At 50.7% G+C, this 24,924-nt stretch overlaps 1 protein-coding gene across 2 annotated transcripts in view; it reads left to right on the top strand.

Moving 5' to 3' along the window:
- The window catches only part of TPCN1 (two pore segment channel 1), a 71,347-nt gene that overhangs the window by 15,609 nt on the left and 30,814 nt on the right, over positions 1-24,924 (top strand). For both annotated transcript variants that reach the window (XM_032472177.1, XM_006183837.3), the window contains exon 2: positions 1,940-2,176. In XM_032472177.1, coding sequence (XP_032328068.1) covers positions 2,065-2,176 — 112 coding nt within the window. In that variant the 5' untranslated portion in view covers positions 1,940-2,064. The remainder of the gene's footprint in view (positions 1-1,939; positions 2,177-24,924) is intronic.

Raw genomic sequence — 24,924 nt, forward strand, 5'->3', positions numbered from 1 at the left:
CTGTTTACTTAAAAGAGGCTGGTTAAATTAACCCCTCTAAACCTCAGTTTCCTTACCTGTGAAGTGAGGGCATTAGGTAATTAGGATTTCCTAACAGCAGCACTGTTTTGAGCCACATATTTCTATGTTGTGGTGGGTTTCCCTTGTGTACTGTAGGATGCTTCTGGGTACTCTTGGCCTCTACCTGCTAGCACCTCCACCCCGTAGTTGTGACAATCAAGAATGTCTCCACACATTGCTAGTGTCCCCTTGGGGGCAAAAATCACTCCGGCTGAGAGTCACAGAACTAATGCATGTATTACAAGCAAACAGACATATTATACAGTGTAAATAAAAATAGGTAGCTATTATGATAACAATGATAAAATTAAGAAAGGTCTTGAGTTGAGAAGGTTAATAGACTCTCCCGCCTTCCAAGTAAATACAGGAGAGAATGACAAGATGTTAATCATTGTCAAAGCTGAGTGGTTGATACCAGGAAGTTCATTTACATAGTCTCTCTACTCTTGAGTATGTTTGAAAATATCTGTTATACAAAGTTAAGCCAAAAGGAAAAAAAAAAACAAACCTATAATTCTTAAGACAGCCAAATGGTAGTGTCTCATTTGGGATTTCCTTTTCTGTCTCCCCACTACTGAGATTTAAAAGTAAAATTAATCCCCAAATCTGGAGGCAACTTAAAAAAAATCTCAGGAAGATTGCTGGGCAGGGCCCTACATGCTTGGCAGCAAAAAACGGTGATCACTTTTACTGCCTGATTTTAAGAAGATACTGACTCACAGTGGCCTGCCCGGATTGTGGTGATTCGTGAGGGAAGTAAATTGCGGGGCTGCCATTCAGTGCATTAGTTTGGAAGCAAACTTGATGGAGATTAGAAGGCCACAGTTTGAGGAAGGAACCTGCTGCTGTTTTCAAGTTCAAAGTTCTGCTGTCATATCTGCTGAGTGTTGCTTTTCTTTTGGTCCTTCTCAGCAGAAATGGGGATGTGTATAAATAGGAACTGTCATAGGCTGGCTCTGACCGTTTTGGACTGGGAGTTCAGAATGAGCCTTTTTTGCTGTGTGACTCTGGACATCACTTAAAAAAAAAAGGTCTAGTCTCTTCCCTTTCCTCAACTATTTAAATCTAAGAGAATATTACCTGTATAAGAATGATAGGGGCAAGTGTAGATGACCTGACACACTAACATTTTTTAGGTCATTGGGGCTCCGTGCTGCCTGAAAACCAGGGCTGGGACTTGGAGGCATAGGGGCTGGGACTGCCGATCTGGAGTCAGATTGTGTCCGGAGTCAGTTCAAAGCCTGGCTTTCCAGCTGTGGGTTCTTGGGCAGGTTACTTAACCTCTCTGAGCCTTAGGTCTCTCCCTGTGTGATGAGGGATAATAATCCTACCTATGTATTATGAAGTTTCCATCAGCTTTACCTAAAAATTGCTAGTAGAGCTCCTGGTACATAGTAGGTACTCACTGAGTACTTACTACTATTAATTTAATGGTTGTGTGTGTGTGTGTATATATATATATATATATATATATATATATATACACATGTGTATATATATTTTTTAAGTCTTTAAGACCTCTATAAAACTCACATGAACAAGGGATAAGAGGGGTGGAGGTGGAACATATTAGCCATAATCTTAATGTACAGACAGAATTACCCTTAACTTTTCAGTGTTAGTTCTTGTAGAGTTCTCTCCTCATATTTTAGTGGTATTATACTGCAAAACTCCTTTTTTAGTAAGATATAATTCACATTACTATAAAACCCACCATCTTAAAGGGAACCATTCAGTGGTTTCTGGTATGTTCGTAAGTTTATGCAACCATCACCATTACCTAATTCCAAAACATTTTCATCAGTAATGGTTGTATTTTGATAGTTTTCTTTCTTCTTTTTCTTCTTCTTTTTTTTTTTTTAATCCTCCAAACCCTTAGAAGATGCCTCTGATGGAGGAGTTTCTGAGAAGCACCTCTGAGCCCGTGGCTTTGATTGGGAGCTCAAAGCAGAGACTATTTAAAGCTCTGGACATCACATCCTGAGAACTGCAGGAGAGGAGAACATGGCTGTGAGTTTAGATGATGACGTTCCCCTCATCTTGACCTTGGATGAGGGTGGCGGTGCCCCGCTGGCTCCCTCCAATGGCCTGGACCAAGAGGATCTGCCTAGCAGAAGTAAGATGGTAGTGTGGGCTGGGGGAGGGGTTTCAGCTTTTCTGTTTTAGGGCGTGAGTTATGGACTTGGTGGTCCGATGGTAGACCCATGTACCTGAATGCCTGACCCCACTTTTGACTCTCAAGTTCTGACACAGAGACTCTGGGAAACTGGGGTCCTGATCCTGCGTCCCCAGTTTAAGGATGCTTCCAGGCTAGCCTACCTTCTCTTGTACCTGTGGTACCCTGGCTTTGTTCTTGGATGCTTGGTGGGGACCTCAGGCAAACTCTTCCTTGGCTGACTTCTCTGCCCCATTCCCTGTTAAAAAAAGAAACAGATTTCCACATCGGCCTCCGTCTGTCCCAGTCTGAAACCTTTGGCAGGACAGTGGAGTTGACTGCTTCTCCCTGCTGGTGCTCGCTCCCTGCACTGCCCAGGACACGGTGGAGGGGAGCAAGCATTTGTTGTGATGCATTGATTGGAGGGTTTGAGGTTTTGCTTTGTCTTCCTTTAAAGCAAAGCCCAGCAGCACAAAGTGAACCCAAGAGAGATTGTGAGCTTTAAATTTTTTAGATTTTGAGTGTGTTTCTGGCAGAATGAGAGGCCTTAAAAACCTTTCTGGTCCTTGTCCCGAAGCTATTTACTTCATTTGCTCGAGCGTTTCGTTCAGGAGAGGCTTAAAATGACTTGCTTTTTATGGAGGGGGTGTCCTACGATGTCAGGGGCTAGTGCTTTAGGGTCTCCTTAGGTGTGCTACCCATCAGCCATGCTCCTGAGTCAGGACAGAGGGGTGTTGCGCTCCTCCGGTGCACAGGTGAAAACTCTTGGGTCCGGTGCTAGATAAGCTGGCTCTCCCGTCTCCTCTGTCCAGAGAGAACGCAGTTGGCTTACAGGGAGCTTAACAGCCTCCCCTTGGAAGGCGTGCAGGACAGCGTGGTTCCCATGGATGGGAGTGCAGTGGGAGGCCTAGCTCCCTCTAAACTGGCCTCCCCCCTGCTTTGACACGTTCACCCAGCAAGGGTGGCAAAGCTGGGTGGTCCAGGAAGGTTAGGTTGCAAACCGGATTTTTCCCTAAGCGCCATTCAGGGCCGAGAAATCATTGGCTTCGATTTCAGGCCCACTTCTTAAATGCCCTAGGGCTGGCAAGCTAAGCATTAGGCTCTTCCGTACCTGTTATCTTAACTAGGATCCTTTTGTAAGGAAGGCAGGGTTATCTTTGTTTTACAGCGGAGGAAACTGAGTCAGAGAGGTTAAACGACTCGCCCGATGTCGCACAGCCAAGCAAGTGGTTGAGCAGAGATTTGAACCCAAGACTCTTTGACCCCAGAGTTTCTTCCCCTCTTCTTCCCTCTTTCCTCTTCCTCCTCTCCTCCCTCTCCTTTTTCTCCTCCTTTTTTCTTCACAAGCCCTTAATAAATGTGAATGCCAGCCCTTAGTATTTACATGTATTATTTTATCATATAACCTCAAGATAGAGTTGTTATTATTATCCATATTTACTGAGGAAGAAACAGCCTCAGAGAGGTTAAGTAACTTGGCCAAGGTCACACAGCTAGCCAGCAGCAATGCCTCCATGATCAGCCCTCTCATGCATGGGGTAAGGTGCTTTGGGGAAAGGGACACAGATGAGTATGACTTGGTCTCAGCTTCAGAGTAGGCGACCCTCTACTGAGGAGGGCGGTTACATCCATGGCCAATGAGGGAATGGACTGGAGGAGGGCTGGTTGACATGCTGAGGGGGTGATCTTTCTGGAAATAGTCAGGCTACCGGTTCTAAACTGGAATCTTTGTCATTGTCGCGGGTGCCACTTTTAAGTTCTTCTGCTGTCTCAGAGCTGATGGCAGGGTGTCCAGCTCTCTAGCAGAGTCAAAGTGGGAGGAGCAACCACGTTCAGTGTCAAGATCAAGTTGTGAACCGATGACGGGTCTGAATGACCGAGGGATAAACCAAGTAGACAGTAAAACGAACCTTGGATAGTGAGGCCGTTCATTTCTTGGTGAAGTCGGTGGCTTGTTTTAGTTCAAGAGAAATGAAATCTAGGTGGGGAGGGTATAGCTCAGTGGTAGAATGTGTGCTTAGCTCGCATAGGGTCCTGGGTTCAATCCTCAGTACCTCCATTAAAAGAAAAGAAAAATGAAATCTGAAACTGACAGGGTCCAGGGATATCGTGCTTTCTGTGAAGTGCATCAGTGCCTCAGTTTCCTCTCTCACCCTCTTCTAGAGATATTTGCTAAAACCTCTAAGAATTAAAGGGTGTAACCCACCAGGCTTGGCTGGGAGAAACGGTAGGAGGAAAAGAGATTTCAGAGGAGGTCTGCCTGCTCTGCCTCCTCTGCGTAGGCCCTTCTTATTTTGTACTGGGATTTTGGCACTGACTTTCTACCCAAGGTCCCCCATCTCTGCTTGTCTGAGCAGTCCGTCTGAAAACACAGATCCAACCTGGTATGGGCATACCTAATTTTATTGTGCTTTGCAGATACTGCTTTTTTTTTTCTTTTCTTTTCTTTTTTTTTTTTTTTACAAATTGAAGGCTTGCGGCAACCCTGCATCAAGCAAGTTTCTCAGCGCCGGTTTTCCAACAGCATCTGCTCACTTCCTGTTTCTGTGTCACATTTTGGTAATTGCGATATTTCAAACCCTCCACCAGCAAAAGATTACAATTCACTGAACGCTCAGATGATAGCATATTTTTTTAGCAATAAAGTATTTTTTTATTAAGGTGTATACATTGTGTGTTTTTTTTAAGCATAATGCTGTTGCACACTGACTAGACTACAGTGTAGTGTAAACATAACTTTTCTATGCACTGGGAAACCAAAAAATGTGCGTGACTCGCTTTATTGCCATATTCACTTGATTGCAGTGGTCTGGACCGAACCGGCAATATCTCAGCGGTGGGCTGGTAATTTCCCCAGCTTGCAGCTCCCAGGACCTTCCTGTCCCCTGCAGGCTGCAGGCCAAGCTCCTTATGCCAGCATACGTGTATTCTAGCACCTTCTTTCCTGACCAGTCCCGTCTTTTGCGTTAGCCCACAATTCTAGTTCTGTGAGTCCCGTGTACATTTTTAAACCTCTGTGCCTTGCTGGCAACTGTCTGGCATGTTTTTTCCCAGCCTCTTGTTTACTCATGAGTTTCAGTTCTGTCCTCGAAAATCCCGCTGGTAATCTCATCTCTTTGAAGCCTTCACTGAACCTCCCCCTTCCCGACAGGGCTAATTACTCACTGCCCTTTTCTGCTGTGGTATCTGGATTAGGCTTCCATTATTACAGTAGCTGACTGTGTGGTAATTACTTGTTTAACCATCTGAGCATCTACCAGGCCCTGAGTGTTCATTCATCTCTGTATTACCTAGCTCGATGCCTGCCGGATGTAGGTACTCAACAAGTCAGGATCAAATGAACCTGGTTGGGTTTCTGGAGCCTTGTGGCTCATGGAAGTGGCTGACTGAGGGCACCGTCAGAGGTGGGCGGCATCCTCTTCTGCCTCTTCTAACCAGAAGTTTGGGTCCCGTTGCTCCCAGCACAGCTGATTGTCCCAGGGGCTGCATCATTGCCCTCCAGTCTGTGGCTGAGATGAACCCTGGAGGTATTAAGGACTTGGCAGAATGCAGACTGAGGCCTTCAGCAGAGCTGGCAGCTCTGTGGGCATGACAGCCACTGAGGACTAAGCCAGCTTTCCAAGAGCGTGAGCCTTGATCAAGCTGTCACTGATGCTTTCCTCTGGCTGTGTATTTCACATGCCTTGTCTTGGTGTGCTTGGGCTGCTGTGACAAAATACTGCAGATTAGGGGAGCCAGAGTCGGGGGCTGGGGGGTTAACCAGTGGAGATGTATTGTCTCACAGTTCTGGAAACTGGACGTCCAAGATCAAGGCGTCGGCAGGGTTGGTTTGTCTGAGGCTTCTCTTGGCTTCTGGACAGCTGCCTCCTCACTGTGTCCTCAGTCTGGGTTTCTGTGTCCTAGTCTCTTCTTATAAGGACTCCAGTCATATCGGATTAGGACCCACTCATGTGACCTCCTTTTACCTTAATTACCTCTTTAAAGGCTCTGTCTCCCGATAAAGCCACCTTCTGAGGTCCTGAGGGTTAGGACTTCATAGGAACCTTAGAGGGGCACAATTCAGCCCGTCACACTCCTGCCCTTTCCTCAGCTCGAGGTCCGCAGGAATCTGGCTGTGTTGCCTCTGACCTTTGACCTTATGCTAAGGATGACCTATGCTGGGGCATCATCCCTACAGGAAGCTGGAAGCTTTGGATTTTTTTTTCCCTCTTTATCAGCAAGGATGGATTTTCTCCTTGCTGCAAACATCTGTGGGCTGCTGAAATGCTAATGAATGACTCACAGGCAGGAGATGTCAAGTTGATAAAGGAGGCAGGTATGAGCAGAGGTATTTAAAGCCTGGAAATTAGGAATAACCTTGGAAAGAGTCAGTGCGGCCGGTGTTTGTTTAGAGACAGCCCACTGTCCACGTTGCGCATCCATCTGTGGTCTGGACCACCCCTAGACCATAGAGTCCAAATGTTGTGGGTAATACCAGAGATTTTTTTCCTGGGGAATTCTGGTCACGTTCAGCTTTTGCCTGCACACTGCCTAAGATGGGCCAGTTCTACATGCCTTTTCTGGGTGAAAAAAGGATTTGGGGTGAGGCGGGTGGCTGAGGCTTGAGTAGGGCACTTAGTCTCATGGACTCCTTTGGTGTTGGTGGTTCATGATTTCCAGGTGACAAGCCATGCTGGGATAAGGCCTCAGGTGATGGAGCAGAGGACCCTCTCTCCCTCCTTCACCTCAGTGCCTCGTACATCACTAGGATTTACCTGGGACCCAGTACGAGGTGGAGGGCTACCACCGCCTGGCAGGGGCTAACACATGGTGGGAGCCCTGGCTCCCTTTCCAGAGTCTTCATGGCACCGGAGCCAGTTGGTACCAGGCTCAGTCAAGGTGAGCCAGCGCTGTTGGCCTCAGGGCAGAGGTAGTCACCGTGAGCCAGGAAAGAGCATTGGGGCTGTTTACTCAGGATGGCCACCTCCACCGGGGGCTCCCCACAGTGGAAACTTGTGTCTGCGATTCTTTCCCTGAAGGAGCTTCCCCAGCAAACTTGCCAAAGAGTAGATAAAGCCTTTGTCACTTGTGATACCCTGGGTAGTGGAACGATTAAACATCCGGGCTATGGAGTCCAGCTCTAAACTTCCAGTCCTGGGCAAGCATGGGACTTGAGCCTCTAAGCCTCAGCCTTCCCATCTGTAGGGTGGGATCAAGAAAGCATCTCCCAGAAGAGTTGGGGGGATTTAGTGAGATCACGTCTGTGATGCCCATGATAAGTGCTCAGGTCGTCATGGCCAGAGACTGGGCTGCTGCTTTTTTGGAAGATCAGGCTGCATGAGCAGGGGTCCTGAACCCACGCCAAGATCTGAATCCTTTTTGCCTCACTCCTGGCACAGCAGGTGGCCATTACCAAGCCGGGAAGCAGAGGCAGCCCAGCAGCAGGAGATGAAACGGCAATTAGATTTTCACAGCCTCCCAGGGAGCTTGGACATTGGGCACCGCTGGAGTCAGTCCCCTGGCTTTCTAAGGGCCTCGCCAAGGGAGGATGCTGGTGTCACCAGGCTGGAGGAGGCACCAGTTAAAATGAGCAAGCACCCAGCATGCTGGGTTCCAGCCCTGTAACTGACAACTTGAAACCTTTTGCTTCCTCCGTCCTCTGAGTCTTCATGGGTGAGCCTGTCTGTTGCCTCGGGCCCCCCTGCTACGAAATGCCATCTCTCCCCTCCGCATGTAGAAAGCCGCTGTGTCGAAACGGCGGTGGTGGCAGCTGGGCGCGGGCTGGAGCGGCTGTGGCACCGCTCTTTACCCATCGCCTTAGGGGGGATCCAATTTCACATTTGCTCCAAGAGGGCTTTATGAGGCAGAACAGCTTCTCAGCCTCCAAGTCAGGGAGGGAACACGGGAGGGCAGGATTCTGGTGGCTCCTGGTTGCAGTACCCGCCCGGCCACCGTGACAGGAAACCTGGAGGAAGCACCAAGGGATCAAGCATACCCCGGAGGGGTGCTAGTCCCAAGACCGCCTGCATCCCACCTTTGTGCTCAGGGAGCCCACAGGACTCCCTTTGCTGCGTGAATTCCCTGATTTGGACGTTTTCTGACTCTCTCCCTTCTCTCCCTATCAGTTCAAGCTGAGTTCAAAGTTCACAATAAAAATAAAAAGTTCGTAATAAAGACAAAAATAACAGCTCATGGGTACCGAGCCCCTACCATGTGCCAGGCAGCGTCTGAAAGCACTTTGCTTGTACTGTCTCTGTCATTGGGTCCTCCTATCTGTCCTGAGAGGTTGGTGCTTTCAGCATCCGCCTCCGACAGAAGAGGAAACTGACACTCTGAGACCGTGAAACGTACCCAGGGTCACACAGCCAGGAAGTGCCAACGGCAGCATTGAAACCCAGGTCTTCTGACTCCGGGAACTCAGGCTCTGAACTGATGTGCCACACGCCATGAAGTAAAGCTTTGTAGAAGAGGTGGAATTTTAGGCCAGAGTTTTCTTTTCCAAAAGGAAGTTCGTTTCTATCTCTGTCTTCATCTTTTTTTCCTTTTTCAGTTAAACTTTTCTTTTCCTACAAGGCATGTTATTCTAAGTGGGAGCTCCACACCTGAAGTTTCCTTTTATGTTATAAAAACAGCAAAACCGATGGGATTTCATTGTACCCACGGTATTGGATCATCACAGAGAAACTGGAAGACACGGGCAAGTGAAAAAAAATAACAATACTAGCCTGCAAAGGGGAGCCACGATTTCATGCAGCTTTCGCCTCAGTGCACGCCCTTCCTCAGCTCTTCCCCTGCACAGGCATTTGGCTACATTTTCCATCATGATGGTTGGAACAAGACAATTTGGGCTGAAAATGGGGACTCAGAGGAGTCAAGATTTGGGAATGGGAAAGGAAGGGCAAAAGAGGACCAGCCTTAGAGCGAGGCATGAGACCCAAAAGGCTGGCTAGGGTGGCCGAGGAGGGTCATCCCCCAAGGTCACTGGTTCCCGGGGCCAGGTGACCCCATATCCTCACTTGCCTGGAGGGTGTCCCTGGCTGGGAGAACTGATTCAGGCCATTGGTGTTTGGATTGCCTTCTGCACCGGGGTCCCCCTTTGCCGCGTTTGCTTTTTGTTGGAGGTACTTATCTACGCGTAAAAATGGGCAGCTCTTTTTCTGCTCAGAGCACGCGTAAGGGTCAGGTTTCAGCTGAAGGGATCTTGTAGCAAGGATCTGAGCATGTGACAACGCTGGGCCTGGTGGGCCTGGGACACGCTGGGGAGCACGTGTGCCGTCTAACTGGGTAGCTGCTACTTTACGCTGGCCATTCGTTACCATTGGAGGCTGATGGTTACCACGCTTTCCAGTGTTTCAAGAGAAGTCAAAACCTACGCTTTTCATTGGAAGTCTTCTAGACTTTTAAATATCGGCGACCAATTCCTATTTCTTAGACACAGCCAGCTGAGTAAACCTCATCCGTGGGTGCCACTTTATGACCTGTGACACAGAACATCCCTGACATCCCCATTCAGCCTTTGTCTTCTGTTCAGAACCAACTCCTTCCCAATAAGGGAACAGTACAAAAGCACCCGACCAGCTCTCCATGGCCTGGGAGGTGCTGTTCCCTTTGGGGGTGGGGGTGGGGCTGGCGTTCCATGGGAATCAGAACTGGCTGGGGAGGGGGGACCTTCTCTCTGCCTCCACGTGCTTTGCCTAAAGAAAGACCAGATTTCATTCACCTTTGGAATCGAGGCTGGAGCGCGACTCGAGGGTGGGTGTGTGGGGCTGGCCAGGCAGGTGAGGTGAGAGGGCAGAACAGGCATCTCCCAGGTTCCCCTCCTGTTTACCCCTCCTTTCTCTGTGTTGCAGTTCACCTGGTTCTCTCCCGAGGGAGGGCCCACTGTTCATTCTTTCTTCTTATCTGCATCCCAGCCAACTTTACAACGATTTTCTCTTTTCTTAGCTATTTGATCCAAGCTGTCTGGGACTTTTGTTTTGGCTTTGACATTGAGCTGTGTAATAAAGATTCAAGTGGTCAGTAGGAGCCTAAAAAAAATAATAGTTTAACAGCAAGTCATCTTCTAATTCTTTTTTTAATCATTGTCATCTTGTCAACTGAAAAGTGGAGTTTTTCAACTGGGCCACATGTATTTCTCAAGAACTTAGGGCAACTGTTGTGGAGGTTACAGAAACGTAGCAGATACAGTTACAGCTTGAGGATTTATAGTCTGGCTGGCAGTGAGACAGACAAGTATGTAAAATGCTACTTTCGTGGCTTATATGATAACCGTGGAAGGATTTAGCGGAGGGGAGAGTAAGGGTGGGTGGGGGGTGGGTGGGTGTGCTTGGTGCTTAGGCTGGAGGGCGGTGTTCAGAGATCCAGATCTTGGAGGGTCTGTCTGTCCCCACGAAGCCATGCTGAGGAGCTGGGCCTTCATTCTGGGGTGACAGAGAAGTCCAGAGTGCTGTAAGCAAGGGAGTGACCTGGTCCTGTTTCAGAGAAGCATCTGAAAATTCACCCAGGCTGCCCTGCAAAGATAGCAAGACCAGGTGGCATGGTGGGGGCCTCGGGACATGGTGGCACCTGTTCTGTTATCCTGAGTGGTGTTTGAAACATGTATTATGCTTGGTCACAGCGTGGGGATTCAGCACCTGCAGTCTTCACACACCCCAGCCGCCCACGTCTGTTCCCTGCCTGGTGCCTGTAGGCGTTGGAGTTTGTAGCCCTTGCAGTAAATTCTGGTAGGACAGCACCATGGCAGGAGTTGAGAGAGCAAAGAGCGATGAAGACTCAGCTAGGGAACAGAAGGTCAGCCTATGGACAAGTGGAGTTTAGGGGCAGGTGGGAGCTGAGGATGCTGGGGAGAGGACTGAACACCCGGGCGGGGGGAAAGAGGGGTCCGGGCCTCCTGGTGCAGGCCAGAGATGAGTGTGCCAGGGGCAGATCGGATTTGGATTTGGGGTTAAGGATATGTGCCGAGTTTGAGTCCAGCCCTGCCATTTACTGCTGTGGGGCCTCGGGCACTGAACATAACCTCTCTAAGCTTCCATTTCCTCCCCATAAAAGGAAACCAACAGCAACGCTACCTTAGAGGGCTGTGCCGAGGTTGAAACAAGCACAGTGCCTGGCTGATACCAGAACGAGCCCTTGGTGGATGCTGGCCATTTTTATCAGGGGACGGGGTCAGAGCAGGTAGACCTATTATACGGAGAGCCTAGAATGCCGACAGCAGTTCAGACCTGGTTGAGCAGGACATTGGAGCTACATTATTACTTGTGTTTAGACCAGAAAATGTCGTAATGACAGCGTGTCTTCCCGCTGACCTCTTGCCAATTCCTGATGCCGGTCTCCCCCGAGCTTAGGGACCCCGGGATGCGTCAGCCCCAAAGAGGGGTGACTTTTCTCTCTGGACACTGGGAGGTGGGTGGATAGGAAACTCCTAGCATGTTCTGTAGCGAGAAGAGCCAGATTGGGTGTCTTTCTCTCTTTCTGTGTGTCTCCCTGACCAGCCTCTGAACTTCCCCAGAATCACCTCATCTGTACAACCTTGAAGCTCAGCACAGTTCCCGCCTCATCCTAGCCACTCAGGAAGCATCTGGACAATCCCGCACTGAGGTGTCCTTTCACAGGCTCCCCTGTCCCGCCCTGAATGTAGGCAGGTGTGTCTTAGCTTAGGGACACCGGGAGCCATATCTGGCAAGGAGAAAGTTATCTGGCAAGGAGAAAGCCGTTAGTAAAAGAAAGGCAGACGTTGGGGGAATCTGTTCTTTGGAGCCCTGGCCCTGCCCCACCATGCCAAGCTCTTAGGATCAGAAAGGACCGACTCTCCTGATTTAAAAAGGTGTGGCTTCTAACTGTAGCTGGCAGATACGGTTCTGCTTTGTTCCAGTGCCCTGACAGAGCCCCCCCTAGACCATCTATCCTAACTGAGGGTTGATCATGAAGTGCTGCTCAGCCTGGAAGCGGAGGTCTGACTTTATCTCTCGTCCTTCATGATAACGCCTGGATGGCTCATACTTCCCTTCAGCAGAGGAAAGCAGGGTGGGGTTCTGCCCTCATGACCAGCCTCCGTGGGTTGAGGAACTGGCATCTTGGACTACAGCTAGGGTATTTGGATTACAAATTTTAAAATGTTTTTTTTAGATCTATTTCTCTGTGTATTTTAGGCATAGAACAAGCAAGTGTATAATATGGGAACAGCAGTTGTTTTTTTTTTTTAAAGGCATGATTTAGGGTGTTTGTTTTTCCTTGGAAGATTCAGTTATCGGGGAAATCTCCTTGGTGAACATTTGGTGGCTTCAGCCTGCATTTGGGTGGAATGACAGTTGCAAATATCTCCCATGAGTGCTCTGTGGGCGCCACCCCTGCACCCCGGCCGGACAGTGAATCCAAGAGCTTACAAATCAGGGTGTCCTTAATGTCACATTAAAGTAGAAGTCTGCCCAGAGCCATTCGTGTTCCTCTCTTGTTGGAGGCAGCAAACACTCTTACAACTGTGGTTGGGAACACTGTGTGCCATAATTTACATAGATGTCTTCTCCTGAGAGCTCTTGTGAAGTGACATATTTATCCCCATTTCTCAGATGTGCAATTCGAGGCATGGGGAGGGATGTAACCTGCACAGGCAGATAGGGGAGCCGTGGCCCTCGTTCATCGTCAGTGTTGGTGTCGATGTTGGTGGGCTGCCGCGTGTCCGGCACACACCTGGGCAGGCAGGTCTGTGGTGTCCCTCTTGCTCTCTGATCGCAGACCTGCCATTTCTGTTCTCAGGCTTCCCCAGAGGGAGCATTTCCCCACCCAGGCTCGAGTGACCTTGAAAGTCTCGTTAACTTCAACATGTAGATAAGGAAACCATAAACTCAGCCCCATTCACTTGGTGGCTGTTAGGCCAGGTTCTTGGAGCAAGTGAAAATGAAGCCCTTGAAAACCCAGCGCTCTGACCCGCCTTCCCAGCCTGGCCCCGCTCACCTGGCAGTGGCCCCAGCACTTTCGGGGCCACTGAGAAGTTCCACATCAGTTACACCCCTAGCTGACCCCCTCCTTTGTTCTTTCACTGCCTTTCAGAAATCAGAACCAGTAAGTGAAAGTTTGAAACATGGGACTGCTCATAAAAATCCCATTTACTCAATAATCACATCATCTCACTGCTTTTTTTTTTCATTTGAACTACTTTCACTACCAAACTTCCCCCTGGGCTGCCGTCTCTTGCTGCTGATGGACACCCACGTGAGCTTTCTTCAGCTGAAGCTCTTGTCCTGTGTTTCCACGGAGCCGTCCCTCACCCTCCCTGACCGGTTAGGGCAATGGCTGCCCTTCCGCACGTTTGCATCCTCCAAATACCCTGCACAGGGGCCCACTCACTCCCCAGTGCCCGCGTGTGATAGACGTGATGAACGTCTTGCATACCACATCAGGGTCTGCTTTGTGCCGTGATGAATTCCTAAAGGTTATGAGAAAATGGAATTTTGGTGAAGTGGACAATTTAAAATAGGAGCAGGAGGGCTGAGTTTGGCAAAGCACCGTTTCATCGTATGATTAATACCCCTTAGTTCATCCAGCATCTGGCTGGGTTCTGTAAACTGTGTTGCTTTTAACCTGTTGGTGGGTTTCTTTCTTGTGACTGAGATAGCCTGGTTGGACAAGGCGGGAGGTGCATGCCTGGGTAATGCTGTTGTTTTGGGTCCTGATGTATCACACAACTGTGCCTCTATCTGGGAGAACAAGTTTGGCAAAGGCAGGGGCCACATCTTCTCTGCACATACCCTGGACACCTAATAAACAGATGTGTGTATCTGGGAGTGAGTCACCAGGCTCCAGAAACACCCAGGGTCCCGAGTGACTCTGTCTGTCCCAGCTTGACCAGTGCCTGGAACCATCTGGGGTGACAAGGAGACTCACTCACATGTGATCGGGTCAGAAAGAGCCCAGACGGGGCCCCGCCCCTGCTTCTCCTAGGAGCAGCCTGCTTTTGGGATGTTTTTGGTCTCACTGCTTCTGGAGTTCTCCAGGGGTCCACACGTGTCCCCTAATTGCTGTGGTAGCCTGGGGTGCTTCCTACCTTCCCTCACATCTGAGCTCGCCCCTCCACCACCTTGCTCCTCGTGGGCCACCTCTCTCTTGCTAATCTCTTTTTTTGGACTGAGATTTTATTCCTTTCTTATTTTTTGTATTCTTTCAGCCCTTGCTGGAAATCAGCTCGGGCAGAGCGACTGTGCTCAGCGCTGGCTAATGGCTTGGAGCCGCGCCAAGCTGCCCGACGCGTTGGCTTTCACTTGTGGGTGGTCGTTGACAACTGTGACGCCTTCTTTCTGTGACTCCCCAGGGTCCTCTCTTCCTGCAGGCTCGGCTCTTCGCACTTGGCTGGCCTGCCTTGTTGTTGCCAACGGCAGATTTTACCGTGCAGCCCAGAGCCCGTCTGGTTGCCTCAATGGGTCTGAGACTTTCTCGGTACCAGAGCCTGCTTGCTGCATGATATTTTGTGCTGTTTCCTTCTGGACACTGTCCCGGGATGGGCAGGGGCTCCCAAGTCTGGAGACGCAGGGTGGCTTGGGAGAATCCTTTGGTTGTTAGAAATGTGTGTGTGTTGGGGGAGTGATAATGTGTGCTGATAATACGTGCGTTCTAACATTTCTTCAGTCTCTCCATCCACAGAAGAAAAATGGGGTTGAATTTCCAGTGTCATCTCTTAGCAGCTGTGCAACCTCGAATGAGGAGCTAAGCTCCAGTTTCTTCCTGAGTTTCAATTTCTTCATCTGTAAAATGGGGATAAAATTATCTCCGTTCGGGGTTGACATAAAGATGTAGTGGGGAATTTCCGTACACGTCGCCCCTGCACCAACTCAGCAAGTGGAAACTGGCTAATGGTAAAGTTATCAGGGTTTCATTTGCAACCAAGTAGCAACGATGCCCTTTCCTGAGCCTCTGAGCAGGTAATCTAAAGACTCTCGGAACTGAGGCCTGGAGCTTGCCCTTCCTTTTAGTATATTCTCCAGCTTCCTCTTAAGGAGCGTCAGCTGGCTTTTGCATTTTCTTAAGGATCCTGTTGTGGCAAATGGGGGAAAGATACATGAATTTCCTTGGCTGTCCAGGTGCATTGCAGGGACGATTCAACTCAGGTAGTCCCATCTCCTGCCCAGAGATGGCTCCTTGGTGTCTGTTGTTTTTCTTTATTCGTGATGCCTCTTCTGAGATGCCTTCCCCACTCAACGGAAAGGGAAACAGAGGAAGAGGAGGAGGAGGCTGAGCCTAGTGCCCGGCCAATGACCACACAGGCTTTTATCTTTTTTTTTTCCCTCATTGAAGTACAGTCAATTTACAGTGTTGTGTTATTTCTGGTGTACGGCATAGTGATTGTGTTATTTCTGGTGTACGGCATAGTGATTGTTACATATAAATGTATATATCCCTTTTCATATTCTTTTTCATTATAGGCCGTTACAAGGTATTGAATATAGTTCCCTGTGCTTTACAGAAGGACCTTGTTGTTTATCTATTTTTTATGTAGTAGTTAGTATCTGCAAATCCCAGACTCCCACTTTATCCCTCCACCCCCTCTTTTCCGCCCCCTGTAACTGTAAGTTTGTTTTCTGTGTCTGTGAGTCTGTTTCTGTCTTATAAATAAGTTCATTTTTGTCATTTTTTAGATTCCACATGTAAGTGATCTCATATGGTATTTTTCTTTCTCTGTCTGGCTTACTTCACTTAGAATGATGATCTCCAGGTCCATCCATTTTGCTGCAGATGGCATTAGTTTATTCTTTTTTTATGACTGAGTAGTATGTGTGTGTATACCACAACTTCTTTATCCATTCATCTGTTGATGGACATTTAGGCTGCTTCCATGTCTTGGCTGTTGTGACTATGCACAGGCTTTTAGGCCCTGTCAGCTCCCCCGGAGCAGCATGAGCCAGGCAAGCTCAGGTCCCTGACATGCCTCAGCCATCAAGCTCTCGGCAGGATGGAGACTTCCTCGCAACTGCCACTCCCACAGGGAGCCTGTGCCTCCTGTCCACCTTGCTGCTCTTCTGAGCACAGCCGCCTGCCATAACAGAAGCCTGGATGCTGGGGTGTGGCCAGCGTTCATGGGAGCCAGGTCTAGCCAGCCCCGCAAGTGCTCTCAGGTAGGATCTATAGCCGACCTCTGATCCGTGCTGAGTGGACACTGTCAGCTGATACATCAGTAGCCCACACGGAGAGAGCCAGTCTCACAGCCAGACTTGCTCCTCTGAGCACTGCTCATCTACTGACCCCCAGCAGAGGCCCAGGGAGCACCCAGGTGCAGTGAAAAATGCCTTTGTCTCCATTTGCCTTTGTACGGATCCCTTCCCCATCCCTGTGCGCTTCACAATTAGCATTTCCAGTGCTTCCAAGTGAGTACAGGACAGATGTTTGCACAGGTGCTGTGCTCGTCACTGAGTAAACAGAGTGGAGTTTGCATGTTTCTGTGTGTGTGTGTGTGTGTGTGTGTGTGTGTGTGTGTGTGAGAGAGAGAGAGAAGCATAGGTCTTGGAGATGTGTGTTGTCTCTACAAATGTTTTCTTCAAGCATCCAGTGCACTTTGCACATGGTGGGTGCTCAATAAATACTTTGTGTTGAGTGATCTGTGGGAGTAAAAGCCTTTTGTTTCATAATAAACCCAGGGGCAATTTGCAAATGTTAACCACTAAATATAAAAATAGATTTAAAAAACCAAGTGTTTTCTGCATAGCACAGGGAACTATATTCAACATCTTGTAATAATCTTTAATGAAAAAGAATATGAAAATGAATATATATATATATATGTATGACTTGGACATTAACCTATATACCAGAAACTGACACATTGTAACTGATTATACTTCAATAAAAAAAATAAAAATAAAAAATAAACTCAGGGGCCCAGGAGCAGGAAGTACAATTCCATGTCAAACCTTGAAATCCACACACTAAAGAAGGTAGAAATCATGTACAGCCTCACCAAGAAACCCCCTGCAGGCATCTGGCAAACCCTTTCTCTCTCTGCCTCAGCGAAGGGTGGGTGGTGGTGCGGTGTGTAGCCCCGGCAAGACACAGTTCTTCCCCTGCAGTGTGGTAAGGACGATCAGACAAATGACCTGGGGGGACTTCTGGCGAGTTAACAGCTCTGTAAATGGGAGCTCACTAGGGCTCCCTCAGGAAGAGGACCTTGCTTTCTGGCCTGTGCAGACTGTCTGTAAATGGGGTTGCGATGTTCAGCAAGATGGCCCACCTCGTCTGTGTATTTCCGATTGGCACATGTGGTCCAGTTGCTCTGTCTTTAGAACCCAGTGGCTCAAGTCCAGTCTCCTTAAAGTAGCTTATAGCCTGCCCACTGCTCTGCCTCGCAGAAGAGTCAGGCTGCCTGGGCTGGAACCCCGGCCTGGCCACTTTTTTGCTCTGTGACCTTGGGCAAGTCACTTAGCCTCTCTGGGTCTTACTTTCCCATTCTGGAAACTGGAGACAGTGATGGTCTCTGGTTCATGGAGCTTTTTTATATTTAGAAGAATTAACAGCTGTAAAGCATTGAGTGTGAGGTGTTGTTCTTGTTCCCACACCTCAGCCTTATCTCTAGCCCTTTAGGCTTCAGAATTACTGCACCCTCTGCAGTTTCCCTAACATGGCCTGCACTTGCTTCTCTGGGCTTTATGCATGACCTTCCGTTTCTGGAACGTACCCCTCACCCCATCCCCATCCCCTGGTTTGAGCTCCTTTTCATCCTTCATCTTTTAAAAGCTGGTGTGGACGTCACCCCTGAATCCCTCCCTGCCTCTTCCCCCAGCCCCCAGGGACAGCAGCTGTCACATCCTTGTCTGGGTTGTTGTAACTAACAAATGCCTTTAATCACATCCCTTCTTCCGCCTTCTGATGGTGAGCCATGTGAGGGCAAAGTTCATGGTTTTACTTTTTCAAACCCAACAGCTAGCCCAATGCCTGGCACACAGTAGGTGCTGAATAAATGCCTCCTCAAATGAAACCATATTTGTTTGCATCCAGAAGGTCAGCCTTGTAAAAACTTTCCCCTCGCTTTTTCTCCTCCAGATAACCAAATGGTTTGTTAAGACTAGGGACTTGCTCTCAGGGTCAAGGTTGCAACCTCAGGGGCCGAGTTCCCTGGGTGGCCAGTTTGGGGGCGGGCCCCCAGGGCAGCAGTCACTACCCGAGGTCACCAACGGATGTTTATTTTCCTGTGGTTTCTGATCTTCACCCTCCTGCCTTCCCATACCTCTCCAAACATCTCCTCTGTTTAGAGCTGCTGTTCTCAACTTTCTCACCAGTTCGAGGCCCTTCCATGGCTGGCCTTGTGTATCTGCAGAGAATCCCTCTGGATTTGACTGCTTACTTAGGTCCCTGGCAGCTAGTGTCACCCTGGCCAGTTCCAAACCAGAGCTCCTCCTTCTAGAACAGTGATTGACCCAGTACCGACCTGGGTGAGCCTTTCATCTTTCCTTTCCTCCTCTGGCTTAAGCCTTTGGCAGGACAGGTTTCGGGCTTGAAGCCAGTGATTCAACTGGGAAGGCCGCGTGCCAGCCCTGGCCTTTCTGGAGGTCGGTCTATTTGCCCGGGGCTCTGCCTGGGTTTACAGCCTTTCCTAACGGGGCGGCGGGTCTACCTCCCACACCATCTTGCAACCAGTCATCAGCAGTGAAGCCCTGAGCAGAAGGAAGTGTGTGCTCTGCTTTCTTTCGGTGTAGTGTCTTCTGCCCGATTTTTATCCGGGGGCCTTTAAAGAGCCAGCCGGCCCAGAAGCGGGGCCGGCGACACCGCGCCTGGAACACTCAGCAGCCTCGTTCTGGTTTATTTTCCTCTCCTCTTCAAGCTTTTTCCCATGGAGTGGGGCTCTCAGCGACAACTGGCAAACGGTCGGGCGATTGCTCGTTGTCATTCTGGTGGGCACCGGTGTCCGGAGGGCTCCAAGTGCTTTGTGGGTATTTGCATTTGTTTCTGAGATGCCCAGAGCACACTTGGCACCGGTCCCGGTGAATGGATGAAGAAACTGAGGCTCTGGGGATTAAGATCGTGAACCAAGGGCAGGGGAGGGGCACAGCTGGGAGTGAACTTGACTGTCCGGAGCTACGTTTTGTCTTGAAGAGGATTGCTCTATGTGTGTGTGTGTGTGTGTGTGTGTGTACATGAGATTGTGTACGTGTGAGAGAATGAGAGTGAAAAGGAGTGAAGATGGACTGGGGGCAGGATCCTCAGGGTAAACCTCCTGGAGAACAATCATTTCCTTTCTGATCAGAGCCTTTTATCCAAAGGAACTTCTGCCCAGGCCCCAGAGGAAGGCCTGGCCCAGGTGGTTTGCCCAGCCCCAGGGCTCGCTGGATGAGGGGGCAGGTCACAGAAGCCCTCCTCTCCTGCCGGTTCTTTCCCTCCTCCCCGGGCGCAGCTTTATAGCCGGCATATGGAAACTGTTTCTATTTACCCAGCGCCACCAGGATGCTGCTGCCCGCTGTGCTCCAGCGAACGGAAACCTTGGATTCCCCGCAGGGTCGTTTCAGAGGCTGCATGCAAAGCAGCCAGCTGTTTTGCAGGGAGCGTCTGGGCCCTGTTACATCAGCGTGGAAGAAGCGTTACCATCTGTGCAAACAGGTCATCCCAGTTTGTCTGGCTGTCCTCTGCGTGCAGAACTTCTCTCCTCCTTGCAGGCAGAGCTTTTTGTTCTTGTTTTGTCTTCGGACGCCTGTCAGTTCAGCAGTTTCTTTCAGTTCCTTCTCCTCCTTCTGAGAGTGATTTGATGCTCACCTCCCTGGGCTGGCTGCCAGGACGCAAGGAGGGTAGTTAAGGAGTGGGTGTTGCATGAGTCTTTAGTGGCTAAGATCGGCAGGCCTGAGAAGGCTGCAGACTGGTTTCACAGGAGAGCTCTCTGCCCGGGGCACCAGAAGTGCAGAACAAAGTGTTTCCCTTCAGGGGACTTTCCCCAGAGGTGCAGAATGGGATCTTCCTGGTTGCCAAGAATGTTCCTGGTCAGCTTCCTCTGGCCCTTTTAAAACCTCCTGCGAGCCAAGAGGCTGGATTGCTGTGGGAACCAGGAAGACTGCTGCTCCCACCCTCCTGGGCGGCCGTGTATCTTTTTTACCGCTTCTTCCCTGTTTCCGGGCCAGCTGCCTCCCAGGAAAGGCGGAAATGCAGAGGCGAGGGCCAGCCATCATCTTCCTGGAGGAGGCAGTGGAGGGCTGGCTCCCCGACAGCCCCGTGGTGATGTCATCCCATCTCCAGCTGGGCCCTTGCGGTATGCCTTGACCTTGCCTCTTCAGCTTGGCTAGAAGCAGCTGCCCTGCTCTGGGCAAGTATGGTGCCAAAGTTGGTGCTAAAGTTGGAGGTCAAATATGTTGATTCTTATGCAGTCTGTAATAATCACCGGTGTGAGGCCAGGGCCCCAGTCACAGGAAGGGGGGCACCCAGGGTGTTGTGTGAGAGCCCTCCCGACCGCCTGGTTGTCCAGGACTCCCTGTGCAGCGGGTGCCCCGAAAGATGCAAGCATCAGTCATTTACTTAGAGACCTGGGGGCCACTGTTCCTCCCAGGAAGTGCACGTTTGGCCCAGGTGGCTAGGAGCAGGCCAGGGCAGGGCCCCAGGTGACCGGGGAAGGTGGGTGCTAAGAGCCACTGGGGTCTGAGGCTCCCCAGGCATGACCTGAAGCAGACCCAGCGGGCATGGTGCGTGGGCCTCAGTGGTGACATGAGCACAGACCATCCCCTGGGACCTCACTCCCAGTGGTGACTAGTCAGGGGACCCGGGAGTTCCTGCACAGCCTCACTTCCTGCTTTGAGAGAGTTCCTTCTGGGGAAGCCCCCTCGGGTCAGTGCCCCAGCAAGCAGGGCCTTGTGCCTCCGGACACCACCCCATCTGAACTACAGGCCTACAGTCTGTCTCACCTCTGACCAGCTCCCTTGTCCCCACCTGCCCCAGCCACCACCAACCTTCCTCTTTTACCCTAATCCTTTCCCTTTGGGAGGCTGCCAAGCTTTTGGGCATCCTTATACTTGACAATAAAGCACTTGGGAGTTGGAGCGTTTCCATCACCTCTTTGGCCACTTCTCCAACCCAGGAAGTGCGAAGTAGGGAACAGGGGCAGGGAATAGGAATCAGGCCCACGCGGCGCCCCAGCCCCACCTCTTTGTGTCTTGGCTGCAGGGCCATGGCCCCTGCCTTCCATTCGTGCCTTTCCCATAATCCCTAAATGTGCTGCCCTGCTAGGAAGTTGGGGAGGGAGAGAAATCTTGGAAATCACCTGTGGCTTCCTTGAAAAGCCCCACAGCATCCTTGTCATCGAGGGCCTTTCAGCCCTCTCCCCGAGTCACAGCCACAAACAAGCTATCAGACTTTGCCTTTTGGGACCTGGAAAGCAAGCCAAATTCTGTGTTCTGAGCAAGTGTTTAAGGTTGACTGGTCATATGTGCTGAACAAAGTCTTCCCTGGAGGGGTGAATTCTCCATTCTTTCCCCTCAGCTCTTTGAGCCCTGTTCCCCCTTTTCTTTTTCAAGGTTCTGCCCCGAATTACTCTTACACAAAATAGACCCTCTTCAGCAAACCCATATTATAAGAATGATCTTTGGAAAACAGAGAGGTCATGTCACACCTTTTCTTAGCACCCGCGGGCACTCCCCACTGGGCCCCGGATGGAGTCTGCCCTCCACGGGGGTGTGCTTCTGGAATCTTCAGGCGGCTTCCATTGGGATATGTTTGTTAAGCTCTTGTGCATCGTGCCTAACAGTGTTCTGGGCTGTGGGGACAACCAGGGACCAAGACGAAAGTCCCTGACCTCACAGAGCTGACATCTAGGTGGGGAAACCGGCACTAGACAGGCCCACAGGTAAACCAGTGCCCTGCCAGGCGATGATACAACCCCAGGGGAGGCACAGAGCTGTGTGAGGGAGACAGGGGGTGGGGGTGTGACAGGGAAGCCAAAGGCAGCCTCTGAGAAGATGACCTTTGGGTGGACCCCCAACAGATGTGAGGGGGCCAGCCTTTCAAAGATCCAGGGAAGGGCACAGGCCCTTGGTGGAATGTTCCAGGCCTGTCCCGGGATGACAAGGGGGCCAGTGTGGCTGGAGCGAGGGGCGAGTGTGGAGAGATGACAGCAGAGAGGTCTCAGACTGGGTTTCGTAGGACCTTGTCATCCTGAGGAGGACTAAAGAGCGTTCTCAGGAGCCAGAGGCCACGGCATATTTGGGGCAGAGGACGGACACCACCTGGCTTAGGTTTTTTTTTTCCCCTAAGGATTATTGTTATACTAAGCTGAAAGTTTACTTAAAACACACACATAACACAGGATTTCTCTGACTGGCATGGAGGATAGATCACAGAGGGGCAGGACAGTGAGTAGGGAGCCAGATCAGTGGAAGGGACTGTGCCGTCCAGTGGAGAGGTGGCTCGGCCGTGGCCGTGGCCGTGGCTGAGCAGGTGAGGGTGAGAGCTTACGGGCCACACGCAGCCAGTATCTGGGGGGTCGTTCAGCGTAATTAATGCAGGGGGACTTGTGGGGCTGAGCCTCCTGCCTCCCTGAGGACCCTCCTGCCCAGGATCCTCTGCCGGTCTGGCTGTTCGTTCAGCACTTGTAGGTCAAGGAAAATATTCTCCTGGCCACCCTCCCCGTCAAGCCCTTCTGCCTGTCCACCAATCACTTGGGACCCTCATGGCACATCCCAAGAGCTCCGACCATTGGGAGTGGGAGTCTGTGCAAGGTCCAGACACTGATTCTCTGATTTGTCTCACAGCTACGTGCCAGTGGTTACCGGGTGCGGACAGAGGGTGGTGGAGCCACCGTCCACGTTACTCTAGTGAGAGATGAGTGACCAGCGTTTGTGGTGGGGAGAACTCCAGACGGAGAGCCCGGAGGCTGGGGTGCTACACCTGGCTGTCTGACTGATCCGCTCGGGTACACAGACACACATCCCCACCCTGGCCTTGGTTTCCCGTCTCTAAGAGAAGAGCATTAAATTAAGTGGTGTCTACGACCCGTTCCAGACCTGACACTCATTGTTTCTAAGACGAACAGCAAAGAGCCCTCCAGAACCCACACAGGGAAGCCCCACTGCCTCGCAGGCAAAACCCATCGTGTGAGTGTGAGTGAGGCGGAGGTGGCAAGGACTGGCTCGTAGCGCGGGACCCTGCAGTCCCATGCCGCCTCACCCCTGTCACAGCAGTGGGTGATGTAAGTGGTGGGGGCAGAGGCGGGGAGTTGAGGAGGGCCATGCGCCTTCTCCCCGCCAGGGTGGGCTGAGAGAGCTCCCCGAGGCGGGATGTAGAAGCTGGATCCATTTGCTGAGGACCTCTCTCCCCAGCCACGTGAGAGGAAGAGCTGGGAGGACTCACACAGGGGGTCTCTAAGGCAGGGGCTCACACAGATGTTTATGTCTAGCGGGGGCTGGGAAGGCAGCGCTAATCCCCGCCGCCATCTGTGCCAGCATGTCGCCACCCACCCTGCACCGGCACTGTTCCTCATTCTACCTGGGGCTGCCAAGTCCTGGGCGCCGGCGCTGCCGGCTGTGTGAAGGTCGTGGAGGACAGGGCGCATGCGCAGGAGATCCCAGCAGCCCCCCCCCCCCCCCCCAGTTGCCTGGCTGTATTTTCTCCTACTTGGGAGTCACGTTTCGGCTCACGCTTCCCTGGGCCACGTGAGCAGGTCAAGGAAAGTGGTTTGACCTTCTCCTGTCTCCGCCTGGGGCTTAGTTCTTTCAGAAATGGGCGCTGGGATCAGATTTGGGAAAGGTTAGCAGTGGGTGGAGGAGGACCGGACTTAACCAAATGCCGGCGGCAGCCAGATGTCCTGCATCCTAAATGTTAGTCCATTTTAGGATGGAACCACTGCTATATTTTTAACCCTTTTGGGACCACCTTGTCCCCCTTCTAATTCTTGATAGGCATGCAGGTTACCAATTAGGATCTCACCAGTCTGGTTTGGAGCAACTGTTTCACAAGTGTGTATGCATGTCAACACCCATCAACTTGACTGCTTTAAATATGTGCAGTTTATTGTGTGTCATATAGACCTCAATAAAAGTACTTTTAAAAATGGGTAGAGAAGAGCTTTGCAGATGTGCAGACCTGTCTGCCCTTGCTTAGCAGTTCAAGGTCAGAAGGACCAGATGTGACCCAATCGCCCTGTGAATCCTGCCAGTTTCCTTCCGTTTCCCCTTTGGTTGTGAGCTTTATACATTTAGTCCCTGCGACCTTTGCATAACTCGTTATCCAGACATTTGATTCTTTATCTCCTATAGGTGGGGCATTCAGAGTGTGGATTATGAGAACCAGATTCTCATCCCAGATTCTTCTCCCAGTACATTAACAAGCCGTGAGTCATTTCTCGGTGCCATTGGTTACCCTGAATCAGTGGAGACACTTGAGTGTTGTGACAGACCCAACTCAAACAAGCTAAAGTAACAAAGGATCTTTGTGGCTCAGATTTTGGAAATGCCACGAGGTAGATTTCAGGCACGGCTTGATCTAGGGGTGTAACTCAGGCAGGCTTTCCCCATGTGGTGGCAGAGGCAGCCGCCAGCAGCAACAGGGAAAGAACCCCTCCTTTCTCACTGGTCCCGGGAGAGTTCCCAGTTCGGTCCTCACTGGCCACAGTCCTCAGCACCGCTGCCTGAACCAGTGCCTGTCCAGGGGCGGGGTGAGGGAGTCTCACTGCACCAGATCACCTGCCCAGGAGCCAGGGATGGAGTCGACCAGAGCCAAACACTCTGGACAGAAAGCAGGGCTAGGATGTTCTTCAAAGGCAGGGGGGCTGTGTTACTGGAAGA

Source organism: Camelus ferus, chromosome 32, assembly GCF_009834535.1.
Source record: "Camelus ferus isolate YT-003-E chromosome 32, BCGSAC_Cfer_1.0, whole genome shotgun sequence".
Taxonomy (NCBI): domain Eukaryota; kingdom Metazoa; phylum Chordata; class Mammalia; order Artiodactyla; family Camelidae; genus Camelus; species Camelus ferus.